This window comes from Neofelis nebulosa, chromosome 11 (assembly GCF_028018385.1).
Source record: "Neofelis nebulosa isolate mNeoNeb1 chromosome 11, mNeoNeb1.pri, whole genome shotgun sequence".
NCBI lineage: Eukaryota > Metazoa > Chordata > Mammalia > Carnivora > Felidae > Neofelis > Neofelis nebulosa.
Window position 1 is genome coordinate 95186356 of NC_080792.1, and position 22068 is coordinate 95208423.

A 22068-nucleotide genomic window follows, 5' to 3' on the forward strand; every position below is an offset into this window, starting at 1 on the left:
CCCTCTGGAGGCTCGCCCCGCCCCGCCCCGCCCCGCCCCGCCCCACCGAGCTCCAATGGCCACGGCCGCCCGAGGGGTGGTGGCCGGATAGGGACTCAGGGAAAAGTGTGCAGAGGCGGTCGCCGCGCAAGGCGGGGTCTGTCCCCGGCCGCGCTGCGTGCCGCGGCGGGGCGGGAAATGTTAGGCCGTCCCCGCCTGGTGCGGGGTCGTGGGGCCCCGGAGGGCGCGGAGCGCGGTAGGCGATGGCGTCGGCGGCGTCGAAGCTGCGGGCGGAGGCCGGACTCGGGGCGCTCCCGCAGCGGGCGCTCGCCCAGTACCTGCGCCTTCTGCGGCTCTACCCTGTGCTCACCAAGGCGGCCACCAGGTCGGCGCGCAAGGGCCGCGGAGGGAACGGGACCGGGCGGGGGGCGGCCCGGAGCTCGGGGACCCAGCCACGTAGATGCATCCTGTGCAGGGATTTGAGTGCGAAAGGCAAAATGTCCGGGTGTCAAAATGACCTCCCAAAGGCCTTCAGTTAGCCCTAGCCTTAGGCGGCTTGGTGCATTCGGTCCTCACAAGTAGTTACCAGGGGCCAGACCGAAGGAAGGCACAAAGCGAAGGGCTCCAGGCAGACCTCCTGCCCTGGACGTGACCTCCTGCCCTGGAGGTGACCTCCGGCCCAGCTTCTCCGCGGGCGGTCGAAGCCTGACCTGCGCTCGTTCTGAGGTTAGAGTGGCTCAGGAGCGACGTGTTAAGATTTGTTTTTTTAGTCAGCTTTGCATTCGGCAGAAAGGTGACAATCCCCCTCCGCCCTCCGCACTCCCCCCTCCCCCATCTGCTGGTCAGTTGCACCCTTTGATTTGGGGTACTAAACTTTTTATGAGACATCGTCCTCCTCCATTACTTTAATTACTTAATTTTATAAGTTTGCCCGCTTTTGTTAAAGCCAGCTTTTCGTAAGTAGGTACAGCGCGCTTCCTGCGTGTCAGGCAACAGCAGCAATCAAGAGGGTAGGGACCCTCAAAGGCGTTTCTGTTTTAGTGAAAGAGTAGACGAGAAACAGATAAATACATAGCACAGATGAAGTGGTCGGGGAAGGTGACATTTGAACAGGAGGCCTGGATGAAGGGAGGGAACGAGGGGAGCCAAACCTCCCTGGGCAGAGGGTACTTCAGGTGCAAAGATCCCGAGGGAGGAGCAAGCCAATAATGGAGGGGCGGAAAGAAGACTGTGTTGCTGGAGAAATGAAAAGCCGAGAAAGGAAGCAGATGAGAAAGAGGTAGCCAAGGATCAGCTCAAGAAGGTGCTTATCACCCATGCAAAGAATTTTGACATTTTTAGCCCACAGAGCTTATCAGAAGGTAGCTGTAGACCAAGCCTTGGAGCAACCGGGCCTGTCTCCACCTCTCTACTGACATTTCTGTTGTGATCACTGTAGTTTACATGCGGGTGTAAGAAAGAATACAGGGAGATCTCTCGCACACTTTGCCCAGTTTCCCCCATGGGTAACATTTTGTAAAAGTGTAGTACAATATCACAGCCAGGCACTGCCACAGACACAGTCCACAGGTCAGATTTTCCTGGCTTTCGTTCTGCTATCCCCACCTTTTGACATAGGGACCTTACACTGGCGCTGCCTTAAAAACCTGCTTTAGGGGCGCCTGGGTGGCTCAGTCGAGCGTCAGATTCTTGATTTCAGCTCGGGTCATGATCCCAAGGGTCGTGGGATTGAGCCCTGCGCCAGGCTCCGTGCAGAGTGTGGAGCCTGCTTGGGATTCTCTCTCTCTCCCTTTGCCCCTCTCCACCACTTGCGCTCTCTCTAAAAAAATAAAAAATTAGGGGCGCCTAGGTGGCGCAGTCGGTTAAGCGTCCGACTTCAGCCAGGTCACGATCTCGCGGTCCGTGAGTTCGAGCCCCGCGTCAGGCTCTGGGCTGATGGCTCGGAGCCTGGACCCTGTTTCCGATTCTGTGTCTCCCTCTCTCTCTGCCCCTCCCCCGTTCATGCTCTGTCTCTCTCTGTCCCAAAAAAAAAACAAAAAAACAAAAAAAAAACGTTGAAAAAAAAAATAAATAAAAAATTAAAACTAAAAACCTTCTTTAAAAAGGACTCCTCTCTACCCACCCCACCATGATCTCAGAACAGCCACGCTAAGTACATGCAGGAATGGCCCCCCTCTTGCTGGTTGCCCCCGTTTTCTGATGACATCTCTGTCCACAGTGGCATTTTGTCAGCACTTGGGAACTTCCTGGCCCAGGTGATGGCGAAGCAGCGGAAAAAAGAAAACTCCCAAAAGCTAGATGTCAGTGGGCCTCTCAGATACGCCATTTATGGGTGAGTTTCACAAAGGGGCTGAACTAACCAGCAGCAGACTAACCATGACAAAGCTAGGGTATCAAGACCAAGTCTCTGAAATAACCTAATTTTGAGAAATAATTTTTAAAAAGCGTTGAAGTAATCATGGGGAAAAAGCCAGAATGATGGATAACATTAACTTGTTTTATGGTTTTCATTTTGAATTGCATGAGTGGGGGCGGCTGTCCTCATTGGGCCGAGAGATCTGAGGGCAGATAATTCACCTGAACCTAAATTAGACTTTAAGACACAAAGACCGTGAAAGAGGAAAACTACTCAAATATTGCCAGTTGTTTCTGTTATTTTCATAGCTTAAACAACCAGAAAATAAATACTTAGGAATCCTGAAAAATGTCCAGTTTCGGAATCACTTTTGGAACTGCAAAGAACACAGAGATTCAGGAGTTTTACCCAATTAAATCCACGTCACGTTCTCTGGCCAACAATAGTGTTTGTATAGATGGATTATTTTGAAGTCGTGTTTTGTTTTTGATCTGAAACTCACAAATATCCCTTCGTCTTCGGAAGCCCTCTGGTTGCAGCCACCACAGCTGTCCTGTAATGTAGATAAAGAGAAGCCATAATCCTCCTGGAGGGAAGGAGGGAGTCAGGATCACCTGAGAGGCCTCACCCACTCAGGGTTTATGGCGTTGACTTCCGTTCCCTCTCACTGAGGACCCTGCTCCCGGCCACATAACCTGTGGCAGGACAGGAAGCCACAGCTGAGAACCACTTGTTTAAGGACGTTAGTGTCAAAAATGGGAAGACCCTTAGGTCCCTACCCCCCATTTTATTGCTGAATCTTACGGAACTGTGGATGTGTTTTACCAGCAGATGGCGTGGCTGGGTTCAGTTCTGTCCCAAGCGTTCTACACTTGGGAATGCACAGTAGCAGGACAGACAAGTCAGTGCCCAGCACCAGGCTTCACTCTTGCTAACTACCCAACAGGGTTTGCTGAGAAGCTCTAATACCAGGGGTGCCCCCACTTACTTACTACTGAGCACCTCCTCTGAGCCAGGCCATGTTCTAGGCGCTGTGGACACCAGCAGTGATGAGACAGACACAATCCGTCTTGTGACGCGTACCTGTAGCAGGGCGAAGAGGGCACCACGTGACTAAACAAATGAGATGAGGACATGTAGTGATAAATGCTATGAAGGCAGTGAAACAGGACCTGGAATTGAGAGTGGCTGAGACAGCAGCTGGTGCGTTGTCCCGAACAATGAGGAGGTCTCCAAGCTGACAGTGTTGAGAAGGAGCTGGCCGCGTGAAGATTGATGGGGGATCTGGTCTATCAGGGACAAAAGACAATGCTTGAAGCAGATTCAAAGAAAGCCTGTTTTCTAGAAGGACCACACATACCTGTGTGGTCAGGGATGGGGGGCCCAGGGAGCAAGGCTTAGGACCTGGGGTTGGGGGGGGTGAAGCTGGACCCAAGAAGGACACATCCAGGAAATGGCAGTCCTGCTCACCCCCGCTGCGGGGCCTCAGGTTCTTCTTCACAGGGCCACTGAGTCACTTCTTCTACCTCTTCATGGAGCACTGGATCCCTTCTGAGGTCCCCTGGGCTGGGGTCAAGAGGCTCCTCCTGGACCGCCTCCTCTTTGCACCGGCCTTCCTGTTGTTGTTTCTCCTCGTCATGAACTTCCTGGAGGTTGGTCACTGCCTTAGTACTTGCGATAGCTCTTTGCGGGGCACAGCGATTCTTGACCTGGCATCCGTGGGTGGAATTCAGAGGGTCTGTGAACTTTCCAGCACACCAAAATGGAAACTTCTCTCTCTTGTTTTTATGAATGTCAGACACAAACCCCAGTCATATTGGCGGTACCTGTCTGTCCGCAGTAAGAAATCACGGAGGTCTTGATATCACACATCCCAAAATATCTTTTATGTTTCTGGACCCCCTGCACCTGGTTTCAAGTCTCGTCACTGAATGTGTTAAGGAAGCACATATACCGGTCTATCATAAGATTCTTTTTTTAAAAAAAAATTTTTTTTAACGTTTATTTATTTTTGAGACAGAGACAGAGGACGAACGGGGGAGGGTCAGAGAGAGTGAGACACGGAATCTGAAACAGGCTCCAGGCTCTGAGCTGTCAGCACAGAGCCCAACGCGGGGCTCGAACTCGCAGACTGCGAAATCATGACCCGAGCCAAAGTCGGCTGCTTAACCGACTGAGCCACCCAGGCGCCCCAATAAGATTCTTTTCTGAATATTTTGGTAGCTGTATTCAGTATAGTTCCCTGGTAATCTTATATATGTTATATAAACAGGATTCTGAGAAGGGGGTCTGTGGGACTCACGACACAGAAGTTTCAGGCCCCTAATGGTATCGCAGAAGCCTGTGCTAATTCAGTGCCTGAACATCATAAGTGCTCTGAAGAGGTTAACAGACCAGCATAGACTGAAAACCTCACAACTCACCGCAGGAGAGGTGTGTTCACGCAAATCACTAGCCATGTCTGTTCTAACGTGCCCAGCCTAAGACCCTTCCCAGTTCACTACACCTCCAGCCTCTCACCATCTCTCTGTCCACTGTGTGCCTGAGATGTGTCCTGTTCTGCCCTGAAAGTAATCGTTCCGACCAATCACAGCAGGCAAATGCTTCTGCAGGTTTTATTTTGAAGCAGCATCTTGAGGTCTTGTTACTGAAGAGAATGCCCCTGTGGCCAAAAGTGATCCTTGTGGGGGAAGCAGGAAAGATGCATAACCTCAACCATGATTGCTAGTAAGTCCTTGATAGTAAAAAGAAGTGTTTGGGAAGCCGTTAGAAAACCTGAGGTAGGAAGCAAAGGATACCCACATTAGAAGTGAAGGTACAGGAGTGTCTCTCTTTTTCCTTCTAGCTACGAAAGGAATATATTTTTCATTAATAAACAAAAACCCTAAATCCGCGTATCGTATGTTACCAAGGTGTGTAAAGCACCCAACATAAATGCCTTGTGTTGGACCACGTTATACCACACACACGATAGATGCTTCTGCATCTGCATTAAAAAATTTTTTTTAAATTTGAATATAGGTGACCCACAATGTTATGTTAGTTTCAGGTGTGCAGCACAGTGACTCAACTTCTCAATACATTACACTATGCTCACCGCAAGTGTCAGCATACGACTCTGTTAAAATATCGCTTTCTCTCTTCCCTGCGCTGTGCCGACATCTAGCATTTCTTGATCATAGACATCATGTTTGGACCACACAGTGTTTGCTAGTCCACCATATGTCCGTCCCTTATCCAAAAAGGCTGTCCTCAACGTGTCCTCCCTGCAGTGGTACAGAGTAATACAAACGGCGGACATTTATGAGCGCTTGTTCCAAGCCCCGCGTTGAGCCCTTCGTGTCATTTGAGCCACAAGGCAACCCCATTTTACAGATGAGAAAGCTGAGGCCCATGGCTTAAGTGCTCATAACTTACGAGCCCTTGAATCGAGTCAGACCCAGGCTTTGTGACCCCAGAGCTTCTTTCTCCTCCACGTGAGGTTTGTTTCCCCACATTCTTGACAATCATGGTTATATTTTTCTTTTAGATAGTTTGCAGGTTGATATGTAAAAACAACATATACATCTTTATAAGGTTCAATATCTTTTTATACGCCTCCTATATTCTATGAACTTTGCTTATTTTCTATCAGTGTTGGCTTTTTCTCACTGATTGTGTGTTTGTATATATTAAGGAGATCAGTCCTTTGCCGGATACAAATTGCAGATATTTTCCCCATTTTTTAGGTGTTTGTCTTTTTTTTTTTTTTAATGTTTATTTTTGAGAGACAGACAGACAGACAGACAGCATGAGCAGGGGAGGAGCAAAGGGAGAGGGAGACACTGAATCCGAAGCAGGTTCCAGGCTCTGAGCTGTCAGCACAGAGCCCAACGTGGGGCTCGAATTCATGAGCCATGAGATCATGACCTGAGCTGAAGTCCGACGCTTAACCGACTGAGCCACCCAGGCGCTCCTAGGTGTTTGTCTTTTAACTTCATATAAAGTTAAACATTTGAAGTTACAAAAATAGTTTATTTATAGTGTGTTTCTCCATGCAGGAGTTTAAAAAATTCATGTATTCAAATATGTGATTCTTTTTCGTTGTGGGTTTCTTTACAGGAAGATACTGGAAATCTTCTCTTAAACTTTGTTCTTTTACTCCTATGATATTATGTGCATTTTGACAAATGCAAACATAATAGGAATATTCTATATTTTCCTCCAGTATTCTTATTTTTTTAATTATATGTGGGAGATACACTTGTCTTGTTTCTTCCACTTCAATTGCACATTATCTCATTGCCATTTATCAAACAATCCCGTGCCTTGAAGTGTCAACTTTATCATATACTGTCATTCTCATATGTACAGGCCATTATCTGGACTCTTCGATCTTTTGCTGGATTCTGTTTCCATCGTATGTCTTTTATTTTTTAGCTTTTAATTACCGTAATTATTAGTATTAATTACCATAGAGTATTTTTTAAATCTTCAGTAATTTAGGCCTCCCCTGTTATTTTTCAAGGTAGTTATTTTTTATGCACTTATCCTTTCAGATGACATTCAGAATCAACTTATTGGGGCTCATTTTTTAAAAACTCCTGACAAGTTTTGCTTGAAAAACGCATCAATTTTGGAGGCCATTTTGGGAAACACGAACAGCCAAGCCATAAATAGCAGCTCTGGTGCCCGCTGCCAGCAGTACGGGTCACACCACTTAATCAGCTCTGCGAGGAGCGATGAGGGCCTGTGCGGGCAGTGGGCGCAGGATGAGCCGCGGAGAGTCTCACCGTCAGCTTTCTGACCAGGTGACTGGCTCCTGATCCCTGCGGTGCTAATGAGACACACAGATGTGCTGTCTCTATACAAATGGAACAAAATCCACAGTTTTCAAAACCATCGTGTTAGGGTTTGGGGCCCTCCAGACCGTGGCACCCCCGCTTCAGTTCTGAGGGCAGTGGTGATCACTTACTGTCCACACTCCCCTCCTTTCCAGGGGAGAGACGCAGCTGCTCTCTCTGTCCAGATAAGAAGAAGCTTCTGGCCGGCGCTGCGCATGAACTGGCGAGTCTGGACCCCAGTGCAGTTCATCAACATCAACTACGTCCCTCTGCAGGTGAGGGCCAGCTGGCACCATGCGGAGCCCGAGGGGGCCTCATCCTCCACCAGCCTTGTTCCTTCTTGGTGGTTTTCTCTCCGCGCAGAATCATTAGCAGCTTTGGATGTGGACGGGCGAAGCGTGTGTCCACACCTCATCCCTTGGTCCCAGAAACATTTCTGAAAAGCCTCCAGTCCAGGACAGCTCGAGTTTTCCAGGGGCGCAGCGTTGCCAGTGCCTGGCCCCGTGGGTCACAGCTGGGCTTGCGTGCGGGAGTCGAGCGGTGGCCGTGCCCAGCAGGGTGTGGGGCAGAGGCGAGGCCGGCCTTACCCGCCCTGACATCAGCGTGCGCCAGAGAGGCAAGCGGCAGGCAGGACCCTGGGGGCAGGGATGCTGTCGGGGCGCCGCGCACCCGGTTCAGCCCTTCTGGGCACCGGGGGTCGCGGCCCGAGGCAGCCTGCTGAAACTGGGCCTCCACTATGAGCACGGTGGGAGCCTGGAGGGGCTCTAAGCTGCAGGAAGAGCTCACCAGGGCAAGGCTGAGGGGCCCGCCGTCCTGCGCCGTCTTTACACACCAAGGACAGCCCACCTGTGTCCAGCCCCAAGACCACGCCCAGGGCTAGCGATCTGGAGGCGGGGCTTGGCACAGCGTCTGCTCACGGCCGTAGGTGTATTACAGCCTCAGAGCAAGGATTTCCAACTGCATCTTAGGAATACACTGCAGCCTTCCTACGCTCCCTCCCTCCCGTGAGGGTCACGCAGGGCAAGCTCTCACCCACCAACAAAACGCAGCAACACTCAGGCCATGTTTCTGTCCAGGGAAGCCCTGTAAAGACCCAGTGCCTGGGGTTTGGGGGAGAGCTAGTCACATAGGCACCCTCTGCCTGGTGCTTACCAGAATTCCAGACTCCCAGAAGGAGAGTCAGTGCTCAGCAGAACTGCTTTGTTTTAGCGAGCAGTCCAAGCACAGAGGCCATTCTTATCCGTTGGGGAAACGTAGGAACCCACAGGAACTCTAAGTTCCCAGAGCCCAGGCAAGGGCTAGCCTCTCCGACGGGCCTTTCCAAGGAGAGCAGCCTCAAGCTTTTTTTGCACACCATTTAAGTAACCTACTTGGTTTCCCCCAGGGAAACTTGGTTTCCCCCAGTTCTGAGGCAGAACTCCCTGGAGCAGAGCTCCATTGCAAGGATGGGAAGAGGGAGGGAGGTGCAGGCTGGGTGGTCACACACACACACACACACACACACCAAGGAGTAGCAGAAAACCAGAAGGTGACAGTGACACAACCACAGTCACTGCAGGGAATTAAAGGAAAATGAAAATCAGTTAGTTTCATTGACTTTAACAACAATCCTCATCAGTGACCTTCCCAGGAGCAATTTCAGTGGCTCCATGAGGGCTGAAGCCAGACTGCTGTGAATTGAGCAGTGGGTGGGGAAGTAGAAAAGAAATCGTTAAGTCTGCGAAGTTCTCTCAAGAAGTGTGTGACGAGATGGGGAGAAGTGATAGGAGAGGGTCTCTGAAGCTTGGAGAGGCCATATTCTACCCTAAAGAGGGTGCACGGGGTTTGGACACAGGCAGAGGGATGCTTTGGACAGAGGCTCTTCTTTACTAAGACAAGAGAGTGGTGCCTGTTCACTGGTGACCTCCCATCCATACCTCTTTCCCTGGGGAAGGCAGAGGCCAGGGCGGGGCCACACTGAGGCAAAAGGAGGTAGGATGGGTACTTCGAGGGGAGAGGAGGGGCAAACCTGTAGAGGACGGCAGAGGGAGCCGACTGGAGACCCTCGTGTGCGTGGACCTAGGGCCCCAGCGTGGCAGGGGAGCAGGGAGAATGGAGCTTTGCCAAGGAGTATAACCAAGGAACAGGAAGGGAAGGCAATGAGGGCTTTGGGCCTTGTATTCTAATGTATGTAGCAAAGGAAATAGACACAGAAAGGCAGAAGGGCTGAGGATGTGAAGGGGTCTGTGGATGGGAGATTAGGAGAGCCTGGAAAATGGAACCCTTCTGGGCACCCTGGGGACAGAGCGCCAGGAGGCTGTGGTCACGGTTTCCATTTGAGGTGGTCGCAGGCAAGTGCCTAAGGGGCAGTGAAGCTTATTAAGCAAATACTGAGCACCTACTATATGCCCCACTGTTCTAAACTCTAGGGGTACAGTGATTAACAAGACAGACCAGACTGCTACTTTCGTGGAGCTTATATGCCAGGGAGACTCCCTGACTAAAGGCATTTCAGGTGGGAGTACATCCATGAGAGCATCAAAGCAGGGTAATGGCTTGGGGTGGGGGGGCTGGCAGCCACCAGTGGGCTGGGTGAGGCCACCACTTGACCAGTCCTGGGCTGGGAAGCTAAGCCAGGAGCTAGTGCTCAGCGAAGGAGGATGTGGGACAGTTCTCGTCAGTTTCCCCTCCTGGCCTGTAACATGGCTAGGCAGAGTCCTGCTCACCCCTCCAGCACGGTGCTCAGTACAAAGTAAGGCTCAGTGAATACAGTAGTAGGCGGATGGGCTCAGTCCTGGGGGATGGGTGCCTGGGAAGCGCAGTCAGGACTTCGCTCACTGTGGCCTGTGTTCGCTTTGGCAGTTCCGGGTGCTTGTCGCCAACCTGGTGTCTCTGTTCTGGTACATCTACCTGGCCTCTCTGGGGAAGTGAAGATGGCCTGGAGTGAACGCAGACCACTACCCAGCTGTGTAGGGACACCTGCCTAGGGTGAGAGAGCAGAAACCACCTGGTCAAGACTGTAGCTGACTCCAGATCACGGGGTTCGAGATGGCGAAACAATCTGTTAACGTAAGAATCTCGTGTTTTAAAAAGGTAGAAACTGTCTTCGGGTGATGCTGCCTCAGAGTCGTAAAATGCAGTAGCAATGATTGCACTTGTCACCCTGAATTGAGTTAGGACAACAATAAACTATAACGTAGCCTTTTCCATGATGATTTTAATTTCTCAGAATAATTGCTGTCACTTTGGAAGAAGAAATGGGTGGCTAGAGGGCTCAGATTTTTTTTTTTTTTTTTTTACTTTAAAAAAAGTTGTGGTTAAATCTGTTCTACAACTGCTTACCTCCGTGGAGCCGTTGGAAAAAGGCCCTTCTAGAGCAGGATTTCGCCCTGCGAGAACCATACGCCACCTTTCAGTGGATTTTCTGCTCTGTTATCACTCATTTGTTAACCTTCCTTCTCACCTTTTCTCATTCTCAATATCCCATTTTTGTTTCATAGCTACAATACCCTTGGATCTTAATTTTATATTAAAAAATCTCTCTTCTGTTGCATACGCTGTTTCTATTTTCTCAGGGTTCACATTTTTTTTTTCCCTTTCTTTCCTGTTTTGCTCTTTCTCCCAATCAGGATTTCCCCCAAAGTCTGCTAATCATACATCAGTGTTTAAGAGTCAGAGCCACTCAGGTGGTACCCTTAGTGTGGGCTGACCAATTTGGCTGGAGATGACCCATTTTCAGTAACTGAGGCCTTTTCTCTTAGACTGGTCAGTTTTCCCAGAGAGAAATTCTTTAATTTCTTGCCCAGGAGAAGGGTCGCGGTTGTAGCAGAGCATGGTGTAAGCCTAGTGGCCAACATTCTTGTGGCTAACTAGAGGAAAGGAGTTAGAGGTCCTGTTAGTATGTGAACTCCATAATCTCAGCTGTACTGCTGTATCTTCGTCTCCGTGGTCTGGTGTCCTCAGATCCACAGTCCTTCTGGTTTAAATCCTCCGGAATGAAAGTCTTCTGCCATGATGGAGGTGAGGTATTCACCTGAGGGTACAGGTCACGGAGGGTGTGCAGACGACAGTCTCTTAAAGGCTCTTCAACCAGTCCTCCTTTGTCCAACCCTATCCCCTTCCTAAGAGGTGGGGCTATGGCCTGTAACTCCCAGATTCTTCCAGACTCCCTGGACTAACTGAGCTTGTTCTTGGTTTCCCCACAATACTGGCAACTGATGCTCCATTTCTCAGGTCAAAGGTGATCTGATTTCCAGCTTCCAAAATTTTGTCAACTGATCTTTTTGCCTTGTTTCTTCCTGTGGACTAATTTTTTTCCTTTCAAAATCTTTTTACTATCATTTTAGTAAGCAGCCTTCTGGAAGAAAGAGGCATGAATGTATAGTTTCAAGACACCATGTTTGTTTGTTTGTTAATTTATTTAGAATAATGTTAGAGAGAGAGAGAGAGCATGAATGGGGGACGGACAGAGAGAGGAAACAGAATCTGAAGCAGGCTCCAGGCTCCCAGATGTCAGCACAGAGCCCGATGTGGGGCTCGAACCCATGAGCTGTGAGATCATGAGCTGAGCCAAAGTCGGACGCTCAGTCGACTGAGCCACCCAGGCGCCCCCAAGGCACCATGTTTAAACAGAGATCTGGGTATTTCTGTGGAACAGATGCATTCTCCAAAACCCAGAGTGATTTTTTCCAACTCTTGATTTTGGCTCAGGTCGTGACCTTGAGGTCATGAGACTGAGCCCTGCATTGGGCTCTGCACTAGGTGTGAAGCTAGCTTGGGATTCAATCTCTCAATCTCTCTCTCTCGGCCCCTCCCCATGACACACACACACACACACACACACACACACACACACACTCTCTCTCTCTCTCTCTCGCTCTCTTAAAGAAACATTTAAAAAAGTGTAAGTCAGATCATGTCAATTTCCTACTTAAAAATCTGCAAAGATGACCCAGAAATTCCTTTTCTGGGTACATACCCCCTCCCAAACTGAAAGGGACTTGAAGAGATATTTGCACACTTAAGTTCATAGCATTATTCACAGCAGCCAAATGGTGGAAGCAACCCAGTGTCCAGTGATGGATGATGGATAAACAAAAGGTGATATATGCATAAAGTGGAATATTATTCAGCCTTAAAAAGGAACTTTGAACACAACACGGATGAACCTTGAGAACACTATGCTGAGTGAAACAAGCCGTTCCAAAAGGACGAATACTGTGTGACTCTACTTACACGAAGTCCCTAGAATTGTCAAGTTCCTCCAGACAGAAAAGGGAAAGGTGGGACCTGGGGGCTGGGGGGAGGCATAGGGAGTCTGTGTTTAATGCAGACAGTGTCACTTTGGGTGGTGGAGTGGCTGCCCTATAATGTGAGTGTACCTGACGCCTGGGTTAGATGGTGGGGCACCTGGCTGGCTCAGTCAGTAGAACATGGGTCTTTTCATCTCAGGGCTGTAAGTTCAAGGCCCACGTTGGGTGTAGAGATTACTTACAAAAACAACAACAAAAAACCCCACCTTTTAACAAACCCCCAAACTGGTTAACAGTCAATTTTGTTACATGCATTTTACCGCAGTAAAACCAAACAAACTCGCTGGTTTCCTAGTTATACTAGGTTCTCTCTGCAAGGCTCCCTCATCTCTCCTAGCTCCTCGTGGCCTCAAGGCTGGGACTCCCAGAGGCGGGGCCCCCAAGGAGTAGACCCCCCCCCCCGCCCCCTGCGGGGTCACACACCCCTGTGACCACACCCCTTCCCCTCCCCCCCCCGCCCTGTCACACACATCCGCGGCCCCATCACACACACACACACACACACACACACACACACGCACCGCCGTCTCACACACGGGGCTCTCTCTCACACACACAAACACCCTGCAGCCCCGTTGCACACACCCTCGCCCCCCCCCCCGACCCGCAGCTCCCTCCCCCTCTCTCACACATACACCCGCGGTCCCCCCTTCTGTCTCTCACACACACACCCCCGCGGCCCCGCCGCTGGCTCTGGCGCTCCCGTCGGGAAGGAGGCTCCACGCGGGCAGCGCAGGGCAAACGGGAGGCGCCGCGTGAACGCTCGCCGTTTGAAGGCAGGAATGACTAGCACGTCGGCCTTCCGCACCGGATCCGGGGAAAAGGTCTCAGCACCGTCGCGCACCACACCCCTTCCACTTTGTTTCCGGAAGTTGGTTTTGCCTGGCCGGGGCGGGACTTCCGTCCCGGCGCTGTCAGCCGGCCGGAAGCGGGCGCCGGAGGAATCGTGTCCCCCGCGGCGCGCCGTCCTCCCGCGAGCGCCTGCGCGGAGCCGGCGCGGGACGGGCGCGGGCATGGCGTTCCGACAGGCGCTGCAGCTGGCGGCCTGCGGCCTGGCCGGAGGCTCGGCCGCCGTGCTCTTCTCGGCCGTGGCGGTGGGAAAGCCCCGCGCGGGCGGGGACGCGGAGTCGCGCGTGGTCGAGGCGCCGGCGTGGGCGGGGTCCGCGCGCCCCGGGCCGGGCGTCTGGGACTCCAACTGGGACAGGTGCGGGGCCCGCGGGTGGCGTCGGGCGCGTCGACGGTCGGGCGGTGGGGACCCTGCGGGCCGCCTGCCGTCCCGTTGGGTCTGAGACGGCTGGTTCCGCCGAGGCGCGGGCGAGACCGGCTCGCGTGCGGGCTTGTGTTCCGGATCTGGCCGCGAGGCCGGCTATGGGGGCGGGCGGAGGCGCCCGCGGCCCCCAGAGCCTCGGCTGTGCCGCACGACCCCGCCACCGAGCCCGGGCCGCCGAGGCTGCCTCCTCGGGGTCGTGTTGAGAGAGCACTGCGCTGCCTGCGCACCGGGGAGCCCGGGGCGGCGATGGTGGGCGGTGGACGGAGGGCTTAGATCTCCCTGTCTTCGTTTCCCTCCCTCGACTTCTGAACGCGCGGATTGGAGGATCCTTGCCTCCCAGCTGAGCGGAATGGGGACGAGGGGCCCAAAGGATGCTACCTGGCCCCTCAAGGGACCTGTGTGCAGGGAAGATGTGCGTCTTGGAGACGCGCGTGAGCCATCGGCCACACGTGCTTATCGAGCGCTTGAGATGTGGCACCTGTGATCAGGAAACATTTTTTAGTGTTATTTGATGTTAGTGAATTTAAATTTAAAAATCAAAGCAGTGCAGGTTTTTAAATATAGTTTATGTGTTGCAGTGGTGGTATTGACACGTTGGATTAAATAAAGTAAACTTTTGAAATTTCACCTGTCCCTTTCTACTTTTTAAAGGTGGCTTTTTTGGAAACTTACATTTGTTGCTGGTGTTCTGTTTCTATTGGACAGCACTGGTCTGGAGTCTGGGAGTGGCCACTGTGGGATGGTTTAAGCAATCCCAGCTCCTCCTCTGTCGTTTATCTGAATGAGTGCACAGAACTGGTATTGACTAGCAGCCTAGTTGTATCAAGAACTTCACGGGTATTTTCTTTAGAACCTTTAATTAAAATAAAGACTTAGAATACGTTTACAGGAAAATTGGAAAGATAAGTGTTCCTGTATACTGCACACCTGATTTCTTTTACTAACGTCTTACTTTAGTATGGTTTATGTGTCATAATAAGTGAACCAATATTTGTGTGTTATTATTAACTTTTTTTTTCTTTTTGCGATTGTACTTTTTTGCGGTTTCTTCAGTTTTCAGTTATTGTTGTCTCTTCCAGGATCCCACATGACAATTAGTCATGTCTCCTCAGGCTTCTCTTGACTGTGGCAGTTTCTCAGACTTTCCTTGTTCTGATGACTTTGACCATTTTGAGGATGGTTATCGGGAATTTTATAGAACGCCCCTCAAATGGGATTTGTCTGTTTTTCTCATGATTGGACCAGGGTCATATCCTTTTTTTTTTTTTTTTTTTTTAAACATCAGTACAACTTCTGAATTTCTTAGGGCTTTTTAAGGAAACAAGGTGGACTCTGACTCTTTTTGAAGCAGCACTGGACTCACTTTATTGGTTGAGGCTGACACACTGTATTTGTTCACTAAGTCTAGATTTATGAAGGGGGATGCTGTCTGTGCTGGAGAGTTCCAGGACCTCATCCAGTGAATTCTCCAGCCTCTTCCTGAAGAACCTCATCCAGTCTGGGCTTTCTGTGTCTGTGCCTGCCATGCCCAGGGGTCTTCTCTGGCTCAGCCCTAGGTTCCCATGTGGCATCTCAGCCTATCTGTATTAGGGCACCCCAGGTTTGCCCTGAAGAACCCTTGAGTCGCCACCCCTCCCCCAGACCTTATGCTTTCACCACTGTCTCAGCTGAGTATGTTCTTTCCCTAGCTCTGCCCATGACATAGACCTTTAGCTCTTACTAATTTCAGTTCTGGGAGCCACCAGACATGCTTGTCTTCATGACATTTGGTCATTTCTCAGCATCTTTCCTACTGCTGTCCCCCCACTTTCCCATCAGCTCTTCCTCACCTTTCCAAGAGTGCCACCCAGTCGACTTCGTGATGCTGGGAACATCTTCCTCCTCACTGTCCATCATGATCGCCACTATCCCATGTGCTGCTGAGCATTTCAAGTGTGCCTAGCGTGACTGGGGAAATGGGAGTTTTATTTTAACTTTCATCATCTTGATTGTAAGTAGCCACATGGCCAGGGGCTGTCATTCCTCTGTGTCAGCAAGTTCATACTGGCCTTCTTGTGGGCACTCCCCCAGCCCTCCCTCCGCTGCCCCTTCCTGTTACCTGGTTTCATTTTCTCCACATCACTGACCACCTGGCTGTTACCAGTCTTCGCTAGAATGTAGGTAGCACGAGGGCTTCGCTTGTCTGCTTCCTTCGCTGATCACCCCAAACAGGCCTGGTGCTTGGGTCTGTGCAGTAAATGAGATGTGCTCTGGGAGGAGGGACTCTCAGGGGCCAGTGGTGGAAGGCAGAGGACAACTGGCTTGTCCCTGTGCTTTCCTAAGACAGAAAGACTGGCTTGCCGGAAATCTCCAGACTGAGTTGTGAACAGGGGTCACAAAGATGACACCTCTCCTGTTTCTTTCTTTTTTTTTTTTTTTTTTTATGTTTATTTTTGACAGAGAGAGAGAGAGAGAGAGAGAGAGAGAGCATGAGTGGGGGAGGGGCAGAGAGAGGGAGACCCAGAATCTGAAACAGGCTCCAGGCTCTGAGCCGTCAGCACAGAGCCTGACGCGGGGCTCGAACTCACAGACAGTGAGATCATGACCTGAGCTGAAGTCGGACGCTCAACCGACTGAGCCACCCAGGCACCCCTCTCCTGTTTCAACATTAGGCGAGAACCGCTGTCCTTGGTGAACCTGCGGAAGAGGAACCTGGAATCTGGAGAAGAAGAACTGGCCTCCAGGCTGGACCACTACAAAGCCAAGGCCACGCGACACATCTTCCTCATCAGGCACTCCCAGTACCATGTGGATGCTTCCCAGGAAAAGGACCGCACGCTGACGCCCCTGGGTACGTGCTGGTCGCACCGGGCTCCTTTGTACCTGTGTCAGGGGCCTGACCAAGATTCAAGCACGGTCATTAACAGTGATCGTCAGCCCGACTGACACAAGACAGTCGTTGAAAACACCCTCGGCTTTAAAAAATAGATGGTGAGGCTTGCGAGCGATCAGATCTGAGGCATAGCAGAGGTGTTCTGTACCCCCGACGCCCTGTGGGTGCCTACTGTGCACCGTGTGCTTGACTCAGCCTGCTGCTGAAGACCCTGTGTCTGCACACGCAGGTCTGTTTAGAGTCGGCTTTGTGATAAACCGACGAGACCGCTCTAACTGGCCAGAAGTGCCGCGTGTTGCATTTTCTGGCCGTCGTGAGCGGCACTGCCGGGCATGCCTGTCCGCCGTGTGCTGCATGCAAGCATGTCTGTAGAAGAAACTCCAGGAGGAGAAGTGCACAGTGGTCTGCGCTGCACTTACCCATTTATGCGCGTATTAAAAAATTCAGATGGCATAGAGGGTTCAGCAGTCTGTTCTCCAGCCTCCTGTGCTGGTCACTCTGAGGCCGTCGGGTCTTTATGTGTTGACATCTGTGATGATTGCACAGCTGGTGGATCGGTGGCATGTTGCGACTCCATCTTTGGGCAAAACTGAATAAAAGTGGCATGAGGGACCCAGAAATAGTAAACAGGACCCTACCTAGACTTCAGCGAGCCTCAACCTTGGTCATTGTTTTCAACATTTCTTCTGGATGGGGCTGAAGGTAACTGGATTATCTCATTGGTCTAACCTGCTGAGTGCCTGGCCCCCAGTTAGGCCCAGGCCCCAGGAGGGCCTGCCCATCTTGTCCCCCAACCCTCATGGTACTTGGGTGAGGACTGGGGTATTTGTAAACAGAAGAGGGGCTGCAGCAACATGGAATTCTCTGATGTGTTTCACCTTCAAGGTCGTGAACAGGCTGAACTGACGGGGCTCCGACTTGCAAGCTTGGGCTTGAAGTTTAATAAAATTGTCCATTCGTCCATGACCCGTGCCATCGAAACCACTGATATCATCAGCAAACACCTGCCAGGTGAGTGCCCTGCCGCCCCAGGCCCCTTGGCAGCAGGACTGAGATGGGAGGGCTCTGGGCAGCCTCTCCCGAAGGGGTAACCTGAGTCCCTGCTTTTCCTGCAGGCGTCTCCAAAGTCAGCACAGACCTGCTGAGGGAAGGTGCCCCCATTGAGCCCGACCCACCCGTGTCCCACTGGAAGCCGGAGGCTGTGGTAAAACCCCCACTCCCCCGGGGAGCACCCCCTGCTCCACCCCCTCACTCTCTCCACACCCCTCGACCTGTGGCCTGCGTGCTGCCCCTATGCTTAAGATTCTCTACTCTGCCCCCAGCAGTATTACGAAGATGGGGCCCGGATCGAGGCCGCCTTCCGGAACTACATCCACCGGGCAGACGCCAAGCAGCAGGAGGACAGTTACGAGATCTTCATCTGCCATGCCAATGTCATCCGCTACATCGTGTGCCGGTGAGGAAACAGTACAGACGCAGCCGCTTGGCCTAGTGTAGGGCGGGCCGCCTGGCCAGTGGTGTTTCCTGGGTGAAACCCACATGGCCACCTGCTTAGGGCTCTGTGTGCCCTGGACTCCTCACACCGTACAGTCTATTTCCCCCCATCTTGGGAGACAGTGCAAACATTCTCTTTCCAGTTTATACTGTTTGTATCTAGTACCCGCCAGTGGGTCCTGCCACAGCGGATCCTGTGGTGGCATTTGCCTGACGGTGCTTTCGTGTTTCCCTCATTCTGCATTTCTTCATTCAGATTCTTTTGTAAGAGCTCACTCTCACTCTGCATTGGTTTGCTTGTGGGATTATGGACTCACAGATCTCTAGTTGGCGCCGTGGGTCGTAACGCATCAGCACGTCGCTGCTCTGGCTGCCCCAGTATTGGCTGCTGGGCCTCACTTCCTGGCACTATAGTAGGTTGCGGAGCCCCCATGAGTGACGCCTGCCCTGAGGCGCAGCTGTGTGTCAGAGGGCTCTGGAGGTGGTTAGGCTGGCTGGCGCTTACGTATCTGACCAAAGCTCACTTAGTGCAGAATGTGGAATAGCGGTAAGCCCAGCCAGCCCCCGGACCCACCAGAAAATGTGTGTCAGGCATTTGAGTAGCTGTGGGATTTCCCCTTCTCGTGAGATGACAAGTATGGCAGCAGCAGGACAGGACACAGCCCGGCCGGCTGGCCTGTGGTGCCGTCCAAACCTACGCCTAGGGTCTCTGCTGACCCTGCTTGACCCTCGGGCCTGTCGCCAGAGCTGGAGGGTGGGCGCGCGTACGGCCTCTGGTGAGAAGCTCAGAGCATCCGGGGCAGGGTGCACAGGGACGCCAGGCCACATGGAGGGCGACTTGAGACGGGGCTCCACACCCTCCAGCCAAAGTGCCCCCAGCAGGCGTAGTCTGGGAGCTCCTGTGTACAACACACACCGTTTCCTCCGCGCCCTCCTGTCTGCTGCTCTTGGCATGCGTGGATCAGCTGTGTGTGAGCACCATGTTCTAACACGGCCTGGGGTAGGCTGACGTAGGCGGCCATTAGGAAGTGACCCCAATGCTGAAAACATACGCAAAACCCAGAAGTAATCGTGGGTTTGACGTAAAGGTGGCCCGTGTGACAAAGGGATAGAAGGAACCAGAGCATCCCCGTCACGGTACACGAGGGCCCTGCAGAGCCTGGGGGAGACGTGAAGAAGACTCGAAAGCAGCACTGACGTAGCTCTCCCCGAGGCTGTCGGCCGCAGGGTGAGCCGCCGGGATGGCGCTCGTCCACTGGGACATTCGGGGCTCAGAGGACGTCTGACAACTCAAAGGGAAGCCATTATGACACTGGGCTTTTCAGCAACTATCGTGCCTAAAAAGCATTTCTAAGAACAAGAAGACACTGCTCTAAGGGTTATGGGTTACACCACCCTGTTCCCGGCAGTGAGCGGGTCAGGAGTGGGTCTTCTGCACCGTCTGGCGCCCCCTGCCCCCTTCTGATGACACTGGAAAGAGATCAGCCACACTCACCTGTAGAAACCGTGTTTCTGACTCACCTGCACCTCTGAGCTGGGTTGGTCCCCTGACTCGATGGGTTGGTGTCTGCCCAGCCCTTCCCTTTGCGGGTCCTGGCCCTGGGAAGGTCTGAGGGGTGACTGAGCTCCCTGTTCCAGCACGTTCTTTCTCTTCCAGGGCGCTGCAGTTCCCCCCAGAAGGCTGGCTCCGCCTCTCTCTCAACAATGGCAGCATCACCCACCTGGTGGTTCGGCCTGATGGCCGAGTGGCGCTCAGGGCCCTCGGGGACACGGGGTTCATGCCTCCGGACAAGATCTCCCGCTCCTGAGGGCTGCCCAGAGGACCTGCTCTCCAGGTCCCCAGCCTGGTTCGCACAGGTGCCGCCACGGACACAGCTCCTTCCCCATCTTCCTTCCACAGGCTTTGCTGTGGTGATGCTGTTTCTCGGGGAGGAAGGTGAAAAAGCACGAATGTCTTTAGTATCTAAAATGTGGCGTTTCGGTCTGTACTTCGGCCCAGGATGGAAAAGGGAATCGTCCTGAGCAGATCAGCCTGATTTCTCTCTTCGGGTTCTCTGCCCTGTCTGCCAGGACGGGGCCTCACTGACGCTGTCTGCGGGGACTACGGCCAGTTTTCCCAGGCGTCTTTGGTTGTGACCGCTGTTGGCCACGTGAGCCCCTTGAGGCTGTCGGCAAAGTCCATTAGGCACGAGGGGCTCCACGGAGGAGGGGCCGCCAGTGCTTCCATTCAGAACTTGTCATACGTTCTTCTCATTTCTTAAAACTCTATCACTTAAATATTTGTCAATTAAAGATTCTATTCATCTGGGTTCTTGCTTTGGTAACCACTCAGTCTGGAGTCCTGCACCCATGACACCGCTGGGTCTGAACTCCCCTGTGTTGTTAGGCCCTTCCCGGCACCTCAGAGCAGCATGACGGGTGAGGGAGGGGACCGGAGAGCGACAGTGCAGCCAGGGTCCTGTTTCAGTAAAATACCAGATACTTTAGTCTGCCTCTGGCTGTTAATCCTTTACACTTACGGATGAAACTGTTTAGACGTGATGTGTCCATTCCAAGTATTCTGTTAACTTAGGAGAAACTTCCTGTGAGGTGGTTATGAACATTTTCTGCAATCTGTGCAACTAATTGGGACATCTGATCCATTTCTGTGTAACTTTGGAAATAACTGCAAAATAAAATTTTATTTTACTGGTTTTTCAAGGTGCTATTGTGAATGTTTTAAAGAAAACAGGAGCCCAGACTTGCCAGAATGCTGCAGCAGCGGTGGCAAGTGTTTTCCACGGTGATGTGTTTCCTGGGGTTGACGGCCTTGCTGGGCGTGTACCCACCAGGGGCCAAGGCCCAGACCCAAGATGCACCAGCCCCACGGCACTTTCTAGAAAGTTGCGACATGCCAGGGGCTGTACCGGCTTCTCAGAGGATACAAGTGACAGGCAATACATCTGACCTCCGGTGTGCATGACGCATGGGAACCCGAGTCCGAGCCCTGGACCCTCAGACCAGCCAGGACCTGAGGTGGAGGTAGCAGGCCCTTCCCCTCCTTCCTTAGGGAAGTTGGTGCTGCCGCCTCTCTCGTCTTCAGACCTGCCTTTCCGGCAGCATTTCACTTGACCTTTGAGACGCAGGGCAGCATTTTGGAAACCAAAAACAAGCCCGCATCGCGGGGAGGCAGGTGAGGAGCAGGAGGTCGGTGCTAACATGGGGTCGGGGCTCACTGATGTCTGAGGGGACAGGGACTCCAGACTTCTGGGATGTCAGCAGCACTGTCCCAAGTTCGGCCCAAATGAGAGCTGTATCAGGAACCCACATCTGGGAACAAACAGCACTTGGTTCCTATGGTGGCCTGCTGCTTATTCCAAAATACTGTCTTCTGGGACCATCAAGAAAGGAACGGAGTGCATCTGTAAGCAAAGACAGTACTGGCGGGTTTTGTGCGCAGCTGCAACACGCGGGTGTAAGACAAGGAAAGTGCAGGCCCGGTGAGCACACCCAGCTGAGGACGAAAGGGCAGTGAGCGAGCGATGGCCTCCGAAGCCACACCCCGTCACAGCAGTAATCCCACAGCCCACCGTTTCCTCTCGAAGCTGTGAATGTTTCTGGGAGTATCTCCAATTATTCATGAGGATCCGTCTGTGGTCCTTGTTGGGGAAGGTCTTCAAAAAGACGTGACTGCCCGTCGACCTGTGAGCTGGCCCCACACACCCGGAGGCTCCTCACCCTCTCCCCTCCTTGGATATGGACTCCGCTCACCTTCCCTGCCCACGGAGCCTTGAGATGGTGACGTGGGACCGAGAACGTGTGTACAGCATGCGTGAGTGAACCGCTGAGGCTTCCACAGAAACTTCTGGAGGGTGGGTGCAGGGGTCTGTTTCACCCTCCCACCCGAGACAGGCCTCCTATAGAAGTTCTTTGGCTTGTTCCACCTGGAGCGGCCGGCCTCTTTCTTGGTTTCTGTCTGCCCCCCCGTACAGGGACCAGTTACA

General features: G+C 52.3%; 2 protein-coding genes and 1 long non-coding RNA gene across 4 annotated transcripts; 2 read left to right on the forward strand and 1 right to left on the reverse strand.

The window, feature by feature from the left end:
* The first annotated feature begins 63 nt into the window (after nt 1-63).
* PXMP2 (peroxisomal membrane protein 2) lies at nt 64-10342 on the forward strand. Its single transcript, XM_058691565.1, has 5 exons — nt 64-364; nt 2198-2311; nt 3825-3987; nt 7314-7433; nt 10000-10342. Exons 1-5 carry the CDS (start codon nt 243-245, stop codon nt 10066-10068), a joined length of 588 nt encoding a protein of 195 aa, XP_058547548.1. The 5' UTR covers nt 64-242; the 3' UTR covers nt 10069-10342.
* Nucleotides 2279-3825, reverse strand: LOC131489546 (uncharacterized). Its single transcript, XR_009250644.1, has 2 exons — nt 3324-3825; nt 2279-2888 (listed from the first exon to the last, which is right to left on the reverse strand). It is a non-coding gene; the product is annotated as an uncharacterized LOC131489546 (long non-coding RNA).
* A 3073-nt stretch (nt 10343-13415) lies between the features above and the next one.
* Nucleotides 13416-20779, forward strand: PGAM5 (PGAM family member 5, mitochondrial serine/threonine protein phosphatase). Of its 2 annotated transcripts, none has more exons than XM_058691568.1 (6): nt 13416-13653; nt 16371-16549; nt 17477-17602; nt 17707-17795; nt 17914-18047; nt 19743-20779. In XM_058691568.1, exons 1-6 carry the CDS (start codon nt 13463-13465, stop codon nt 19891-19893), a joined length of 870 nt encoding a protein of 289 aa, XP_058547551.1. In that variant the 5' UTR covers nt 13416-13462; the 3' UTR covers nt 19894-20779. The 2 variants fall into 2 exon arrangements, with proteins under 2 accessions (XP_058547551.1, XP_058547552.1); XM_058691569.1 differs by having other exon boundaries at nt 17917-18047.
* The last annotated feature ends 1289 nt before the right edge of the window (nt 20780-22068 follow it).